The following is a 19,174-nucleotide window of genomic DNA, read 5'->3' on the forward strand; positions in this document are numbered from 1 at the left end:
ATATATCTAGGTAAAGAATGCCAGGGTTTATATTTTCAAAAGTTCACTTATTTTTATTGGAGAGATGGCATTTTGTGACTTTTCTGTTTCACATATGAAAGGAGACAGAATTTTATGGTCTGTGCAACAACCTACGGACAGGGTTATATTTGATTCTACAGATCATATCTACTCTTTCATATTGGAATTATCTTTTCATACCCCAAATGGATATTGTTTTCAGCTAAAGAATTTTTAGTATTTCAGTAACAATTTATATATATATATACATAAATTCTTGATTTTTATCTTATTGTTCTGACACAGTATTATGTTGTTACACTCTGACAGTGTTTCAGCAGCTTCTTTAAGAAAAGACTGTAAATGGAATAAACCTTATAATTAAGAAAATACCCCTCAATATATAATTCACTTCACAGAGTTTTATATATAATATTCTATTTCACCCATGAATTCATATTTGCCAAACTTCTACCATTTTAGGGATATATTCTGTCTACATTTGTAATTTTTTATGCCAAGTAGAGATATATATTGCTTTTTAGTTTCTTTTTGAAAAATATACTGATCTACAACTTAATTAAAGTTGTAAGTGGATTGTGAATTGTTTATTGTTAATACATAATAAACATAGTGAGGCCTTTTCCAAATTCTGGTGAATCTGATACTGATGTGAACTTATACAATTTGAACATTCTTAGTGTCTAGTCAATTTTAATCAGTACCTACTGTAGTTTCAGTAAACAAACTACTTCAAATCACTCATTGTAAACTCCAGAATAAATGTGTTGACTTGGTAGTATTTTCTAATAGCTCGGGGACTTTGAACTTGGTTAGAACCTTGAATTATTTTCCGACTCCTGTCTGCACTCTGCACGAGCCTATCAGAAGCTGCGGTCCCTGGTGCTGGTACTGCAAGCAGTGGTTTGCATAAAGGTGATGAAATCTACTCAAATTCTAATTGGTTTATATGTAATAATCCCAACAATGAAGCATCATTTAGTTATACATTTCAAATTACAGATAAGCATAGACATAAATAAACATACAGATAACCTTGATTTACCAGGAAATTGATGGTTTAATGCCAAACGTGTCAGGTCCTTTTACTCAGACAACAATAGTTTGGTTGGTTGGTTGTTATGGTTGGATTTTTGTTTTAGTTTATTTTTAATGGCCAAAAAGAAGTTAATTGTTACCTCTGGAAAATATTTTCCTGTGGCGACTTTTTTGTTTTTTTCTTTTTTTTTGAGACGGAGTCTCGCTCTGTCCCCTCAGGCTGGAGCGCAGTGGCGCGATCTCGGCTCACTGCAAGTTCCACCTCCTGGGTTCACACCATTCTCCTGGCTCAGCCTCCCGAGTAGCTGGGACTACAGGCACCCGCCACCACTCCTGGCTAATTTTTTTGTATTTTTAGTAGAGACGGGGTTTCACCATGTTAGCCAGGATGGTCTCGATCTCCTGACCTCGTGATCTGCCCGCCTCGGCCTCCCAAAGTGCTGGGATTACAGGCATGAGCCACCGTGCCCAGCCGACTTTTTTGTTTTTTTATTGGCCAACCATGTTGTTTTATAAAGACTTAATTAAACTGGGAGACAAGAGACCAGAGTAACTAGGGTTCAGAAGTCTTGGATGGGAACTCCAGCTCCAATACTGAGCTGTCTGAATTTTCTTATGTGCATAATGAGAATAATTACAGTCTCTGTAGAGAGGTTAATTGTAAGGGTGTATTATTGTTTTCATTATTTCTTTCTTAGTGGAATTTTTGCTCTGTCTTGGAATACTTCCTTAGACTGCCCTGTAGCAGAGGAACTTTGGCCTGGTCTTCAGGAACTTTTTTGTTGTTGTTGTTAAACTGCTTAGTATGCACATAAAAATGTATCTTATTCCCAGCCTATCTCTTATTAGAGCACATGGGCAGACATTTTATCAGTCATATAGAGAAGAGGAGAGCTATAAGGCATACGAATTCAAATGCCAATCAAAAAAAGCATATGGGAAGACATTTTATCAGTCATATATAGAGAAGAGGAGAGCTATAAGGCATATAAATTCAAATGCCAATCGAAATACATCAAATCCATCCAAAATGCTACGAGGGGAATAATATTTACATAAGTGCTTACAGCGTATACAAGCTATCTACCCTTGTAGAAACAGTCAAATCTATCTCCGGTTCAAGTCAGACTCTCCAAAGAAATATATACCTCAGGAACATCATTTTGAGCCCAAGTATCACGTTGTATATTTTTTCTTTGAGAAGATACTATCAGGTTATTTTTAGAGATATTTTAAATAATATCCCTATGAAAAATGTGGTCATATAAGCTGGATTTTACTAAGTTGTAGGCCATTATTCTACAAAGTCTCCGCTCTTTAAAAACTGACAGAAATATTTTTTCTGCTCTCAGTACTAAGAATAGAAGAGCTTCTCCTGGACAACAGGCTTTTTTTAATATTATAGCTATTGTTAATGTAAATGATCATCTTACTTCTTCACATTGGCAAAATGAATACTTTTAAAATTTGTCACCCACATTAGAAGGAGAGGACTCTAGAGGATAATATCTTTTTGAAAGAGTTTAGCCCTTTTCATTTTACTATTACAAATCTGTATTTTTATCTTGCACTTCTTTTTTTCCATTCTATTTTGTTTTTTCTAATTTAAAAACTATTTTTTTCTACTTAACTTTGCGGAATCTGTTTTTTAACTTAACAAATTTGAAGGACACTTTGTAATGCAGTATTTTCTTTATGAATGTACCATATACAAAAGACTGAATGCTTCTTTTTTGCTTTGGCAATGAATAATTCACAGGACAAGTTACTAGATTTCAAAACTCTGGGTTACGTTACCTGCCACTATTCCAATGAGAGGGATGAGAACTGCAAACACGAGGAGGTAAAGGGCAATCAGTGCAGCTTTGAAGGACTTCAGTCTCTCTTGAAGGGAAGGGCTGTTTTTAGGATCTAATAAAACAAAAAAGCCCAGCCTACTGTTAGAAAGTGTTGTCTTCTTCCATAATTAAAATTGTTTTAATCTCCAATTATATTCTTACTACCAAGCCTATTGGAATAAAAAAGAAGAAAAAATGTTCCACATCTTTGCAGTAGAAAGCAAAAGGACAGTCACAGGAAAAGCCAATCCAGGTATCATTATAGACACTTGATTGACTTATCCACTCACTAAACATCTACAAGAAAGTTACTGTGCTCTACAAGTTGTGCTTGTCTGATCTTTTGGAATCAGTTGGTAAATTTTAATATCGACACTTACATATACAAACATAAATTTTATTCAATGTTCATATGGGAAAATATTCTGGGTGACAATAAAATTTTCTAAAGTAACTATGCAATTTTCTAATATTTTAAAATCAGATAGGGCAAATATTTATTTTCAATGACTATGATGTTAAAATAATTTTCTTGTTCAATTCCTTCTCAATAGTTTTGTATCTGGATACCTCTTATGATTTGAATACAGTGTAAACAATATTTAAGAAAAATGAAATAAACAAAGTGATTCACATTTTTACTAATCTTTAGAATGGATCAATGAAGCCCACTCTCTCTATATTTCAGAACATATTAATAACAGTAACCTTTTATTCATATGCGTTTATATGGCACTGTGATTTATATAATGGGATATTAATTGTAGTAGAGACAAATCAATATAGAGGGGAAACAGTAGATGAGGAAGTCATTTCTCTGATTAGTTGAATACAATGGTCATTAAAAATTTAGTTTCTATGGTCATTGCTTTCATTGATCAATTAAAAAAAGTAAATGTTGCTTTCAGGTTGCAAATTGTTAAATTAAAAACAAACTTTTTTATTTTAAGGTATTGAAAAGAAAATAAGAGACAGTTTTTAAAAAGTAAAGAAAAGAAAAGAGCTGGATGCAGTGGCTCACGCCTGTAATCCCAGCACTTTGGGAGGCCAAGGCGGGAGGATGGCTTGAGCCTAGGAGTTTGAGACCAGCCTGGGCAACATGGAGAAACCCTGTCTCTACAAAAAATACAAAAATTAGCCAGTCATGGTAGCATGTCCCTGTAATCCAAGATACTTAGGAGGCTGAGGTAGGAGACTTGCTTGAGCCCAAGAGGTTGAGGCTGCAACGGGCTATGATCGCACCACTGCACTCCAGCCTAGGTGAAAAAGTGAGACCCTGTCTCAAAAAGAAAAAAAAAAAAAGGAAAAGAGAGAAAAGGAAAGGAAAGAAATGATGGAAGGAAAAAAGAAAAAGAACCCATAATAGAAGCAAGTGGAGATATAGTCCACCTGCCAGGTTGATTAAGCCTGAAAAGTAGGAGTCATCTTCTCATCTCTAATTTATCATCACAAATGTAAATTCTACCTTTTAAATAGCTCTCAAACATTTTGATTGCTTTTTCTCTGCTCCCGATGTCTCTCTCCTTCTTCTTCAAACTCTCATCATTTCTGTCTGTAACAGCCCTCACTATTATCTTTTCTTACATGTGTCTCACTTGTGCCACATCCTCCCATCCATCCTTTACACAGAGCACAAGATCCACTGTGCCCTGGAGTTGAGGTCTGTATTTCAGGTTTGCTATGTAAGAACTCATATATGACGCTTTAACTTTGTATATGCTGCTTCTTCACACTGAAATATCTTCTCTTTCTTTTCTGCCTCCACCCATCCCCTTAGCGATATGTATTTATATTTTGAGGTTTAGCAGAATTATAAGTAACTTTCTCCTGACATCTTAAATGATCCTGTTGAGATACAGCTGAGTATTGCTACTTTTTAGCTGTTGTCGTAACCTGTGCAAACATGTTTCTCCACTGCTATATGGGTTGAATTGTGTGCCACCAACAGATATGTTAAAGTTTTAACCATAGGTACCAGTGAAAGTAAGTTTATTTGGAAATAGGGTCTTTGGAGATGTAATCAAGTTAAAATGAAGTGATATTGGATTAGGGTGAACCCTAATCTAATGACTGATGTCTTTGTAAGAAAAGAACAAATAGCTACACAGAGAAGACCATACGAAGAAGGCAGGAAAGATGAGTGGTGCAGCTACAGAGGCAAGGAACACTAAGGACTGCCAGGAGCCCGTAGAAGCTGGGAGGAGGCACAGGAAGATTCTTCTCTAGAGCCTTCGAAAGGGCACATGGTCTTTCTGACACCTGCATTTTGGACTTCTGCATCTCAGAACTGTGAGTGAATAAATTTCTGTTTTAAGCCTCCCATTTGTTACAACAACTCTAGAAAACTAATACAGGCACCTACCACCCATGATTTTCAAATATTAGCTCACGGTTCTAGGATCATATTTATCTCCACAACCTAATATTGTAGCTGGGAAGCCAGAAGGCTCAATCAGTGTTGTAGATTAATTTAATTTCATATAATACTGCCTTACTTTTATTTAAGCTTATTTTTATTCTGTCTCAAGAATACCCCTATTGGTCAAATAAGTATTATTTTAACATCCACATACATTTAAGGTAAGTCTCAAGACTATAATTTGATATTTTGTCAATAACTCTAAGAACAACCTCCATGGGCAGCCCATCCCCCTCTACTTACTCGGAGGAAGCAAAGCTGTCATTGAGCGAGCATCAAATTTCACAGATTCGGAGCAGCTATCAGTGTCCTCCTGTTGATTGTGAAAGTGATCCCACTGCTCCATACTTCTATGAAACAAAATGGAAAAATATATTAATTCCACATGAAATGGCTAGGGCTCTTTTGCATAATGTTTTAAACTGAAATTTCAGTTTGAAATTGAATCTATTCAGTTTTTCTTTTTTTTTTTTTAATTATACTTTAAGCTCTAGGGTACATGTGCACAACCTGCAGGTCTGTCATATATTATACATGTACCATGTTGGTGTGCTGCACCCACAAACTCGTCATCTAACACTAGGTATATCTCCTAATAGCTATCCCTCCCCCCTCCCCCTACCCCACAACAGGCCCCAGTGTGTGACGTTCCCCTTCCTGTGACCATGTGTTCTCATTGTTCAATTTCCACCTATGAGTGAGAACATGCGGTGTTTGGGTTTTTGTCCTTGCGATAGTTTGCTGAGAATGATGGTTTCCAGCTTCATCCATGTCCCTACAAAGGACATGAACTCATCCTTTTTTATGGCTGCATAGTACTCCATGGTGTACATGTGCCACATTTTCTTAATCCAGGCTATCGTTGGACATTTGGGTTGGTTCCAAGTCTTTGCTATTGTGAATAGTGCCGCAATAAACATATGTGTGCATGTGTCTTTATACCAGCATGATTTATAATCCTTTGGGTATATACCCAGTAATGGGATGGTTGGGTCAAATGGTATTTCTAGTTCTAGATCCCTGAGGAATTGCCACACTGACTTCCACAAGCGTTGAACTAGTTTACAGTCCCACCAACAGTGTAAAAGTGTTCCTATTTCTCCACATCCTCGCCAGCACCTGTTGTTTCCTGACTTTTTAATGATCACCATTCTAACTGGTGTGAGATGGTATCTCATTGTGGTTTTGATTAGCATTTCTCTGATGGCCAGTGATGATGAGCATTTAAAAAAAATGAAATGGAATCTATATTCTATGACACAATCTGTAATAAATAACATTTAATTTTAGCAAAAAAAACATAATTAGTTAAATGTGTATATCTCTCATATACAGCAATGTATTAAACTTACCCATAAGTTTTAACTTTCACGTAAAAAGACAGATGTATGTGGAACCCTCTCATGTATCTTTCTATTTACAAACATGTATGTCTATTTTTAGAGGTGTGTTTTTTGAGTGTGGAAAAAGAGGTATCTCTTCTTTCTTAGCTGAAAACTTTTTTACAAGTGACAGAAAATAACTTGTAAAATGATTTAATCAGTAATTTAATAGAGTAAAAGGAAGGAAATAAAGAAATGTCTGGATCTGAATGATCTGATTTGACTTCTTACAAAAGTCAATTTTCCCAGATAATTGTTTTAATTTGCCTCTATCTGACAAAAGAGAGGATTTGGGAACTATGCCTGCCTTCCTCCATCCTCTTCCTCCACAATGTTTAAATCCATTAGAGAACATAGTCCTTGTCCATATCAACATAGGATTCAGAAAAAACAGTTCTCAGAAATGATGCACATAAAAATTGTCATTGCGAACTGCCAAATAAGGAATTTCCTTAGTATTATTTTAATTACTCTATTTGCTGAAAAAACAATAATTTCCCTTAGAACAAATAGTTTTGCATATTTGGACTAAATAAATATTTCCTGGATCTTTTAAGAAAATTATTTATTGGCCGGGCACAGTGGCTCACGCCTGTAATCCCAGCACTTTGGGAGGCTGAGATGGGTGAATCACCTGAGGTCAGGATTTCGAGACCAGCCTGGCCAACATGGTGAAACACGGCTCTACTAAAAATACAAAACAATTAGCCAGGTATGGTGGCAGGCACCTGTAATCCCAGCTATTCGGGAGGCTGAGGCAGTAAAATCGCTTGTACCTGGAAGACAGAGCTTGCAGTGAGCCGACATTGCGCCGCTGAACTCCAGCCCGGGCAAGAAGAGTGAAACCCTGTGTCTCAAAAAAAAAAAAAAAAAAAAAAAAAGTATTTATTTATTTATTTACTTATTTTGAGACGGAGTCTCACTGACTCTGTTGCCCAGGCTGGAGTGCAGTGGTGCAATCTCAGCTCACTGCTACCATGTTGTCCAGGCTGATCTTGAACTCCTGACCTCAAGTCTGCCTCCCAAAGTGCTGTGATTGCAGGTGTGAGCCATTGTACCTGGTCTCTCTCTTTCTCTCTGTCTGTCTCTCTCTCTCTCCCCTTCTCCCTCTCTCCTCTCTCTCCCTTCTCTCTTTCTCTCTCTCTCCCTTCTCTCTTCTCTCATTCACTCTTTCACTTTCCAGAGCTTTTCTCATTTTACATTGGCAGCCATATAAATATGTCCTTGTACCTTTTCCAGCAAAATCTCTATTTTATGTGCATACTAAGCAGCTTTTAAAAATGTTCCCGTGTCTCTTTAACATGTATCAGAAACATTGGAAAGGTTTGATAAAAAGAAACTGATGGGCCTCACCACCAGAGTTTCTGATATTTGGGGTGGGGGCTCAAGAATTTGCAATTCCAACAAATTCTCAAGAGGTGATGCAATTGGTCTGAGGACCACATTTTAAGAACCTTTTCCATAAAAGGTGATTATGACTTCTTTTGTTGGACACAGTTCCGTTCATGTGATTGACAAATTTAGCATAAAGCCAACATCTTCTGATCATTTCTTATTTTCTTGAATGCTGTGTAATGGACTTAGCACAGCACAGTTCTAACTGAGTGCACTGGCATCTTTAGGACAGCAAAGTCAAATCCAGCCCAGGAAATGAAGGGCGATCATTCAGATGCAAATGTTCATCCCACTGTGGGGAGAGGCAGTGACATGCAAGGATATGACTCAACTCCTGTCAATATATTTTGAAAATATCACTAAGAAGATTCTTTATTTGGAAGTTTGCAGTGACAATCGTTGCATATTCCTCCTTTCTGAGAGTTGGTTTTCATGAATCCTATGTTGATCTGACCAAGGACTGTGTTCTTTAACGGATCTGACCACTGTGGAGGAAGAGAACGAAGGGAGGTAGGCATAGAACCCAAATCTTCTCCTTTCTCAGGTAGAGGCAAAGCAAAATAAATAAACAATTATCTGGGAAAATGAACTATTGTAAGAAGCCAAACTGGATTATTTAGATCCACACTCTTCTCTATTTCCTCCCTTTATTAGATTTAAAGAGCAGTTTTACTCACCAAACAAAACAAATGAACAAAAAATCCAAATAATTAAAAAAAACTGACATGACAATAAAACTTAGCAAAATTCACTTTAAAATATAGTTGAATAATTCATAATCCTTTGGGAATATACGCAGTAATGTGATTGCTGGGTCAAATGGCATTTCTGGTTCTAAATCCTTGAGGAACTGCCACACTGTCTTCCACAATGGTTGAACTAATTTACACCCCACCAACAGTGTAAAAGCATTCCTATTTCTCCATATCCTCTCCAGCATCTGCTGTTTCTTGAATTTTAATGATCGCCATTCTTGGAACCAATCCAAATGCCCATCAATGATAGATTGGATAAAGAAAATGTGGCACATATACACCATGGAATACTATGCAGCCATAAAAAAAGAGTGAGTTCATGTCTTTTGCAGGGACATGGATGAAGCTGGAAACCATAATTCTCCGCAAACTAACACAGGAACAGAAAACAAAACATCACATGATCTCACGTATAAGTGGGAGCTGAACAATGAGAACACATGGACCCAGGGAGGGGAACATCACACACTAGGGCCTGTCAGGGGGTGGGAGGCAAGGGGAGGGATAGCATTAAGAGAAATACCTAATGTAAATGATGGGTTGATGGGTGCAGCAAACCACCATGGCATGCGTATACCTATGTAACAAACCTGCACATTCTGTACATGTATCCCAGAACTTAAAGTATAATTTAAAAAAAAAAAAGAAAAACGAAAACCCTATAGTTTAAGGCAATTGGAACTATGTACTAATGCTTTTTAACTTTGAACTCAGTTTGTAAAAGATGGATTCGCAAAAATTGTGTTCAAGTATACCTGGTATGTATAGACATGTGTCAATTAAGGACAAAGATACGTTCTGAGAAATGCATTGCTAGTCAATTTCATGGCTGTGTGAACATCATAGAGTGCATTTACACAAACCTAGATGGTCTAGCCTACTGCTGCTAGGCAACAAACCCACCCCAGGCTGTGTGGTCTAGCCTATTGCTCCTAGGCTACAGACCTATATAGCATGTTATACTGTGCTGAATCCTGTAGGCAGTTGGAACACAATGGCAAGTATGTGTGTTTCTAACATATCTACACATAGAGAAATGCAGTAAAAATATGGTATAAAAGATACGAAGTTCTGCACCTGTACAGGGCAATTGGATAAATGAAACTTGCAGGACTGGAAGTTGCTCTGGGTGAGTCAGTGAGTGAGCGGTGAGTGAATGTGAAACACTGTAGACTTTATAAACATTGCACACTTAAGCTACACTGAATGTATAAAAAATTTTATTTGTTCAATAATAAATTAGCCCTAGTTTACAGTACCTTTAATACTTTAGAAACCTTTTTAAACAACATTTTTACTCTTTTGTAATAACACCTGGCTTAAACCATAAATTGTGTAGCTGTACAAAAATAATTTCTTTCTAAACAGCTTTATCCTATAAGCTATTTTAACTTTTTTTTTTTTTAATGTTTCTACTTCTTTAACTTTTTTTGTTGATAACTAAGACACAAACACACACATTAGCCTAGGCCTACACAGGGTCAGGCTCATCAATGCCACTGTCTTCCCCTCCATATCTTCTCCAACTGAAAGGTCTTCAGAAACAATAACAGGCATGGAGCTGTCATCTCCTATGATAACATTGCCTTCTTCCAGAATACCTCCTAAAGGACATACCTGAGGCTGCTTTATGGTTGAATCTTTTTTTATAAATAGGAGGAGTACACACCAAAATAAGGATTAAGAAGTATAATATGGTAAATACATAAACCATTAACATTTATTATCAAGTATTAAATACTTACATAACTGTATGTGCTATACTTTTAAATGACTGGCAGAGCAGTAGGCTTGTTTACACCAGCATCACCACAAATATGTGAGTAATGCAATTTCCTATTCCCTTAGAACAGCTATGAGGTCAATAGGTGACAGAATTTTTCAGCTCCATTATAATCTTATGGGACCACCATCATACATATGGTCCTGTGTTGACTGAAACATTATTATGTAGTGCATGTCTATAACCAGAAAAGCTTTCCTTTCAGGCTACCTACTGGCCACTTCTCCATATGTTTGATTATGGCTTTGATCCTCACATTTGAGATATTCTGCCTCCATTTTTACTGAAATGCAAAATAAACATCTCAGATTATTCTATCTATCAGGTAAGAACGTTTGTGAAAAAAGCTGAAGACTTTTGAATCTGATAAACATCTTTACACTGTGAACTATGAATGAGTAGGGACCATGTCTGCTTTTGTCCACATTATGTCACTAGAGCCTAAAGCAACCTGGAACATTGAATATATTAAATAAATATTGAATATACTGAATAAATAGAATATGCTGAATATTCATATATGAATAGATGAATAACTATATAAATATTCATTATATAATTACATATATAACGTGTAATACATATTTATATATACATTATATAATATATAGTTTATATTATATGTTAATATATTACATAATATGTTATATAATAGGGAACTATATAAATATATAATATATAATGAATATATTATTATATTAATATAACATATATTATAAATATATATTTCCCAATTATATTATATGTAATACCATATATATTTGCCAATTATATAATATATAATATAAATATATGTATAATTATATGTAATTTATATTATGTTAATATATTATATATTATATTAGTTGGCAATTACATTATATATTATATATTTTATATATCATATAATTGGCAATATATAATATTAAATATATTTATATTATTATATAATGTATAATTATATATATATATATGGCACAGGCATAGTACAAAAGTGAGTGATTAACTCTTTTGGGGAAGTGGGTAATCAAGGTAGGAATACAGAAAAGATGACAATGAATCAGGGTTTTGAAAATGAGCAGAATCTGGGGTAAGGTCATTCCAGGATGGAAAATAACATGTTAAAAAACATGAAGGTATGAACAATATGGAACTGAGAACAGTTTTAATTTTTCATAAAGACAACATTTATTTTTCACCTTAACATATTTATTTTTAATATGCCTTACTTAGGTTAAGAGAAAAGAAAGATTTAAAAAGCCAAGTGTCCCTTTTATTATTATACTTTCTTTTCACATAACCTTTTCAGCCTAGATTCAGGTAACTTCCTGTCTCTCCCATTAAAGGAGAGGGGTCCTGCACATTACAACAGGCAAAAAAGGCTTTCAGGAAATAAAATGTTTTAATTTGATCTATTACATCTGTTCAATTTTCTTGAGTACCTTGGAGAGTGGGAAAAAGACAAAAGGAGAAAAAAATGGTATTTTAAACAAACAGACTATAATAACCTTAGTTAGGTTGGTAGTACACTCTTTATGCTTTTTCTCTAAACAGGTACAAAGGAGGTTCAAAAAGAAGAGGCTGGAGAGGCATGTAGCCGGTAGCATCCGACTCATCAATTTCTTCCTTTATTTTTCTGATCACATAAATTGATCTGGCTTTCACAACCTACCCAAAATATAACATTGAATTACTATCTATACAAATGAAGTAAAAATTTATTGTTTGCTTTGGCAGTAGTGACCTGGATTGATATTATTAGTGAGACGATATATATTGTTTATTAAACATTTTGCTTTTCTCTCTTTCACTTTGAACTAGAGATGAAGCTTGATTTTGTTTTTCTTTAAGTTTCTAACCTTTGATTTATTTTTTTTTAGCATATAGAAGTGATAATAAATATTTTGTGGATTACTATATTTTAAACTGTGGTTACCTTGGGAATATTTATTTAATCTCTGAAAAAGGAAAACCACCGTGTACATGTCTATGAGTGATTTAGACTAACTGACACTATTTGGTCTATAAAATACCCCTGACAGGTGTAGTGGGCCAGAAGGGAGGTGAACACTGAAGCATACTCAGTGCAATGAGGAATGAACAATATTCCCTATGGCTACATTTGTGCACCATGGGAAGTCTGTTTGCTTTCTGGGCAGTGTTCAAAAGGGATTGGTTTATCATGAACTGCACGAAATGTTGGTATGTATATTTTCCAGAAAAAAAAAAAGATCACAATCATCAGAGATAATGAAGCCATAGGATTTGTGGCATTTTCTGATGTTACTGTCTTTTTTCTTAGTCTGCACAGTCTCTCTGAGAATCTCATCTACTTCCATGGCTAGAACTACTGCCTGTGTCCTGATCAAGCCAATATAGCCAACCCAGACCTCAATCTCAGCATCAGCTTTTGTTTTACATAACACAACTAGCTACAAACATGGAGTTTCTATAGCAACCTAACTTTTCTTTTTCCAGGATTTTCACTGTGGGTATATCATCCATTTACATCATCTATTTATTATCATACCCACTTATTATTATCATCTACTTACTGTATAGTGGAGAATATGTGATATAGTTAGGCATATGCCGGCAAAGCACAGTCACGCAATCTGAAGCCAGAGCTTCTTTTCTAGACCGCTCTCATCTATAAGATCCATATCCGACTGCACAAAAACTCCTGATTTCCTTTGATCCATTCCTTCCATTCTATTCCAATTTTTGGACTTCGGCTTATTTTTATCTAATCCAGCCAGGCATCTTGGGTAGCAGCAATGGTGCAGACAATTAAGAGGAAAATCCAAGGGCATTAAGAGAGAGGACAAATTAATAGCATCTAAAACACAGCATTTTAACAAAGAATAGTAGGGAAAAAGTCAAACAGTAGAAGATACCTTTTTTCAGGAAAAAAAAAAACACCACAGACATAAACTTGAAAAACATGATATTCAGTGGGTGAGTAGAGGAAGAAGACTCAGCACAAAAGACAAGGAAGAACTTTTTGACACTGCAGGAGAAAAACAAGAAGCAGTCAGGGTCATGGAAAAGAACAAAGAAGTTCGTGGCCTGCAAGAAATCCATAACCTGCCACATAGAATTTAAGTTGTTTTTCCTGTGTGGTAGAAGCAGAAATAAAACCTTGCAAGATTGGCAGTAATAAATGTATAAAAATGAAAGTCCCTGAGTGCATAAATGAAAGTTGTTCATGCTCATGGTTTTTTGTTGAGAAGAGAGATACTGATAATTGCACTGAGATAGCACATCCAGGGGAGTTTTATTTATTTCTGGGTATTCCTCCTCATCTCCCCAAAGTCTCAACAGCAGAGTGAGCCAGGGTCCAGTTTCTGTTCTGTTTTCTCTCCTTCTATTTTCACTCCCTTCGTGATCTCACTAGCCTCATTGCTTTAAATATAATCTAGAAGGCTGATGACTCTTAAGTCTTTATCTCTTGCCCATAGCTCATCTCTCAACTCCAGACCCATATATGCACAGCCTAACAACACCCCTGCTTAGAATTCTAATATGGTGCAAACCTAGAGGTCTTCTTTTCCTCGCCTTTTCTCATCCACTACATCCAATCTCTCATCCAAGCCTGTTGCTTTGTTTTCAAACGCTATGTAGAAACTGAGGGCTTCCTGTCACTTCCTTGCTAGCATCCTGTCCAAGCCCCATCATCCTTTTCACCGTGACTTTTTTTTTTTTTTTTTTTTTTGAGACAAGGTCTTGCTCTCTTGCCCAGGCTGGAGTGCAGCCATGTGATCACATCACTGCAACCTTGACCTCCTGGGTTCAAGTGATTCTTCCACCTCAGCCTCCTGAGTAGCTGGGTCTACAGGTGCATGCCACCATGCCCAGTTACTTATTTTATTTTTTTCTAGAGATGCAGTCTTGCTATGTTGCCCAGGCTGATATCAAACTCTTTAGCCTCAAGCAATCTACCCACCTCAGCCTCTCAAATTTTTGGGATTACACACATGAGCTATTGAGCACGGCCTCACCTTGTTGATTTTAATAGCTCCCTGACTTTCACGCTTACATTCTTGAATTAATTCTCCACACACTTTCCAGAAGAATCCTCTTAAAAAGTAAGGCAGATTGAGTCACTCCCATGCTCAAAGCCCCTGAATGCCTTCTCGTCTCACTCAGGCCCTCATTAAAGTCTGACTCAAAAAAGCAGACCACCTGTAATTCCTGCACTTTCGGAGGCTGAGGCGGGTGGATCACCTGAGGTCAGGAGTTCGAGACCATCCTGGCCCACATGATGAAACCCTGTCGCTACTAAAAATACAAAAAATTAGCTGAGTGTGGTGGCGGGTACCTCTAATCCCAGCTACTCAGGAGGCTGAGACAGGAGAAGTGCTTGAACCTGGGAGACAGAGGTAGCAGTGAGCCAAGATCAGGCCACTGCACTCTAGCCTGGGCAACAAGAATAAAACTCTGTCTCAAAAAAAAAAAAAAAAAAAAAACGAAAGAAAGAAAGAAAAAGCAAGCAAGCAAGCAAGCTGACTGTTCCTGAACATCCATTTTCAACCTACAACCCCTTGGGGCTTTGTCTTCCCCATCCTGGCTTCATTTTCATTTTCTTTCCCCCAAAAACATATATTCCTTATTTGTCTTGTCTATCATCTGTCTTCTCTCATCCAAGCCAGATCCATGATGTGGACTTTTGATCTCTTTGGTTCAGGGATCAGAGAGTTCCTGAAGGTGCTCATTACATACATAATGCTGTATTTAAAATTACATAAATAAATGAAAGGCAAGATATTTTTCAAGATGACTAGATTTTATATCTTAGGTTATGCCTCAAGAAAACTTCGTGGTTCACTAAAGTAGGGATTTTAAAAATTCTTCTGTTACATATTGGAAAATAAAATATTTCTCTCTGCACTGCACGTAACTAGCAAACTGAAACAAAAAATATTACCCTCAGTGAACTCACTTTGCTTCAAAAGCATTTATTATTAAAATTACCAGATTATTTCAGCTGCTTACTCTGGTTATAATCATTGTAATTTTTTAGTAACGTGAACATACATACATGCATGAGCCTTCATTAGCAGGCAGTGAACAACTCACACTGTTCAAGTGTGCCTTTTAATATCAGTTCCAAAGTTAGGACAAAAAGTAGCTTCACATAAAGTTACTCTTCCTATTAAATGTCAATGTGCTGATAAAGGATTGTGAAATCCTTGGAGTTTGTGTAATCTATTAAAAGCACGTGCTCATGAGAAGTGAAACACGTTTCTGTAATATCAGCTTTTTATCAAGTGGATGAAAAGTTTACAGGAAATTCATAATGAAAGAATTTCAAGGTTAATTTGTTGGGAACCATATACCTTACTTTTTTGTTTTTATTATAAAACATTTTAATAATATTATAGATATGTTAGGATGAAATTTCTGTCATCTCATCACCCTAATAAAGGAAAAAAACCCTTAATTTTTTAAATGAAACTCGAGTCTTTGGATATATGTATACCTGTAACATAGTTCATATCATCATGCATGTATCATTTGGTATTACGCATTTTCCTTAAAATCACTTCATTATTTTAATATTTCAAATGAATTTTTCAAACTTGAAATTTTTTTTATTATTCTTTAGGTTCTGGGATACACGTGCAGAATGTGCAGGTTTGCTACATTGGTATACATGTGCCATGGTGGTTTGCTGCACCCATCAGCCCATCATCTAGGTTTTAAGTCCCACATGCATTAGGAGTTTGTCCTAATGCTATCCCTCCCCTTGCCTCCCACTCACTGACAGGCCCCGGTGTGTGATGCTCCCCTCCCTGTGTCCATGTGCTCTCATTGTTCACTGTCACTTATGAGTGAGAACATGCAGTGTTTGTTTTTCTGTTCCTCTGTTAGTTTGCTGAGAATGATGGTTTCCAGCTTCGTCCATGTCCCTGCAAAGGACATCAACTCATCTTTTTTATGGCTGCATAGTAGTCCATGGTGTATATATGCCACATTTTCTTTATCCAGTCTATCACTGAGGGACATTTGGGTTGGTTCCAAGTCTTTGCTACATAATAATTTAACACATATGTATATATATATAAAACAACATATATATATATGTGTTGAATTATTATGTAGCAAAGACTTGCTTACATATATAAAACCTTATATATAGGAAACACCTTATTTTATGTATACTTTCTATATGTATAAAACCTTATTTTATGTATACTTTCTATATGTATAAAACCTTATTTTATGTATACTTTCTATATGTATAAAACCTTATTTTATGTATACTTTCTATATGTATAAAACCTTATTTTATGTATACTTTCTATATGTATAAAACCTTATTTTATGTATACTTTCTATATGTATAAAACCTTATTTTATGTATACTTTCTATATGTATAAAACCTTAGTTTATGTATACTTTCTATATGTATAAAACCTTAGTTTATGTATACTTTCTATATGTATAAAACCTTAGTTTATGTATACTTTCTATATGTATAAAACCTTAGTTTATGTATACTTTCTATATGTATAAAACCTTAGTTTATGTATACTTTCTATATGTATAAAACCTTAGTTTATGTATACTTTCTATATGTATAAAACCTTAGTTTATGTATACTTTCTATATGTATAAAACCTTAGTTTATGTATACTTTCTATATGTATAAAACCTTAGTTTATGTATACTTTCTATATGTATAAAACCTTAGTTTATGTATACTTTCTATATGTATAAAACCTTAGTTTATGTATACTTTCTATATGTATAAAACCTTAGTTTATGTATACTTTCTATATGTATAAAACCTTAGTTTATGTATACTTTCTATATGTATAAAACCTTAGTTTATGTATACTTTCTATATGTATAAAACCTTATTTTATGTATACTTTATATATGTATAAAACCTTATTTTATGTATACTTTATATATATAAAATCTTATTTTATGTATATTTTATATATATAAAATCTTATTTTATGTATATTTACATATATAAAATCTTATTTTATGTATTTTTTACATATATAAAATCTTATTTTATGTATTTTTTACATATATAAAATCTTATTTTATGTATTTTTTACATATATAAAATCTTATTTTATATATTTTTATATATATAAAATCTTATTTTATATATTTTTATATATAAAATCTTATTTTATATATATTTTTATATATAAAATCTTATTTTATATATATATTTTATATATATAAAATCTTATTTATACAGCCATTTTTCTAAATAAAAAATACAGCCATTTTTCTAAAATATAATTTTTTCTTTTAAACTTTTTTTCCTTTTGCCAGGGGGCAATGCTTCACTGATATAAATAATGACGTAATAAATATTTCCTTTTTTTTTTTTTTTTTTTGAGATGGACTCTTGCTTTGTCACCCAGGCTGGAGTGTAATGGTGTGATCTCAGCTCACTGAAACCTCTGCCTCCTGGGTTCAGGTGATTCTCCTGCTTCAGCTTCCCAAGTAGCAGGATTATAGGCATTTGTCACCATGCCCAACTCATTTTTGCATTTTTCACCACGTTCATCCAGCTGGTCTCAAACTCCTGACCTCAGGTGATCCACCCTCCTTGGCCTCCCAAAGTGCTGGGATTACAGATGTGAGCCACTGCCCCGGCCATTGTTTTCATAATTTAGCTTTCTTCTTTTAAAATGTTTCTTTAGGATAATTCACCATATGTGAAACTAAAAAGTGAAAGGAAAACTATTTTGAACTTCTTGGGCTCTACTGTCTTAGTGATCTTTAAAAAGATAACATAAATTTATAAATATTCCAGACTTATATATGAATATGGCAGTTTCAAGCAAAATTCACTACCATTGAATAATAAAGCTTATTTTGGAATCATTTAGATTTTGATAAGAGTTAAATAATACCTAAAAGTGGTTTTCATTTTTATTTTTTATTATTAATGTAAGAGAGAGATTTCACTGTAATTGTCTGTCATACATTGTTCTTCTTGGGTTATTATCTATTCATATTCACTGCTTATACATCCCCACAGGTTTCTGTTACCTATGCATGTGAATCAGCTCTTTATGTTTAATACATATTTACCATCTGTCTTTTCATACTTGACATGCATTCATTTTCCTAAGATTTTTCCCTATTTAGTTTTTTTATCATATTCTTTCTTTTTTCTTTTTCTTTTTTTTTTTTTGAGATGGAGTTTCGCTCTTGTTGCCCAGGCTGGAGTGCTATGGCGTGATCTTGGCTCACCACAACCTCCGCCTCCTGAGTTGATGTGATTCTCCTGCCTCAGCCTCCAGAGTAGCTGGGATTACAGGCATGCACCACCACGCCCGGCTAATTTTGTATTTTCAGTAGAGACAGGGTTTCTCCATGTTGGTCAGGCTGGTCTTGAACTCCCGACCTCAGGTAATCCACCCGCCTTGGCCTCCCAAAGTGCTGGGATTACAGGTGTGAGCCATCGTGCCCGGCCCATCATATTCTTAAGGTCAACTTTATCTTCAAGATTTGGAATAAATAATAAGCTTGTGATACTCCTTATTATATAAAATAATAACTTTGATTTTTGTAACAGCAGTTG

At 35.0% G+C, this 19,174-nt stretch overlaps 1 protein-coding gene across 2 annotated transcripts in view; it reads right to left on the reverse strand.

Moving 5' to 3' along the window:
- Positions 1-19,174, reverse strand: part of MSR1 (macrophage scavenger receptor 1) — an 85,386-nt gene that overhangs the window by 64,526 nt on the left and 1,686 nt on the right. For both annotated transcript variants that reach the window (XM_016959120.3, XM_016959122.4), the window contains exons 2-3: positions 5,560-5,666; positions 2,857-2,970 (exon numbers count right to left, since the gene is read on the reverse strand). In XM_016959120.3, the coding sequence (XP_016814609.2) occupies positions 2,857-2,970; positions 5,560-5,662 (217 nt within the window). In that variant the 5' untranslated portion in view covers positions 5,663-5,666. The remainder of the gene's footprint in view (positions 1-2,856; positions 2,971-5,559; positions 5,667-19,174) is intronic.

Source organism: Pan troglodytes, chromosome 7, assembly GCF_028858775.2.
Source record: "Pan troglodytes isolate AG18354 chromosome 7, NHGRI_mPanTro3-v2.0_pri, whole genome shotgun sequence".
Taxonomy (NCBI): domain Eukaryota; kingdom Metazoa; phylum Chordata; class Mammalia; order Primates; family Hominidae; genus Pan; species Pan troglodytes.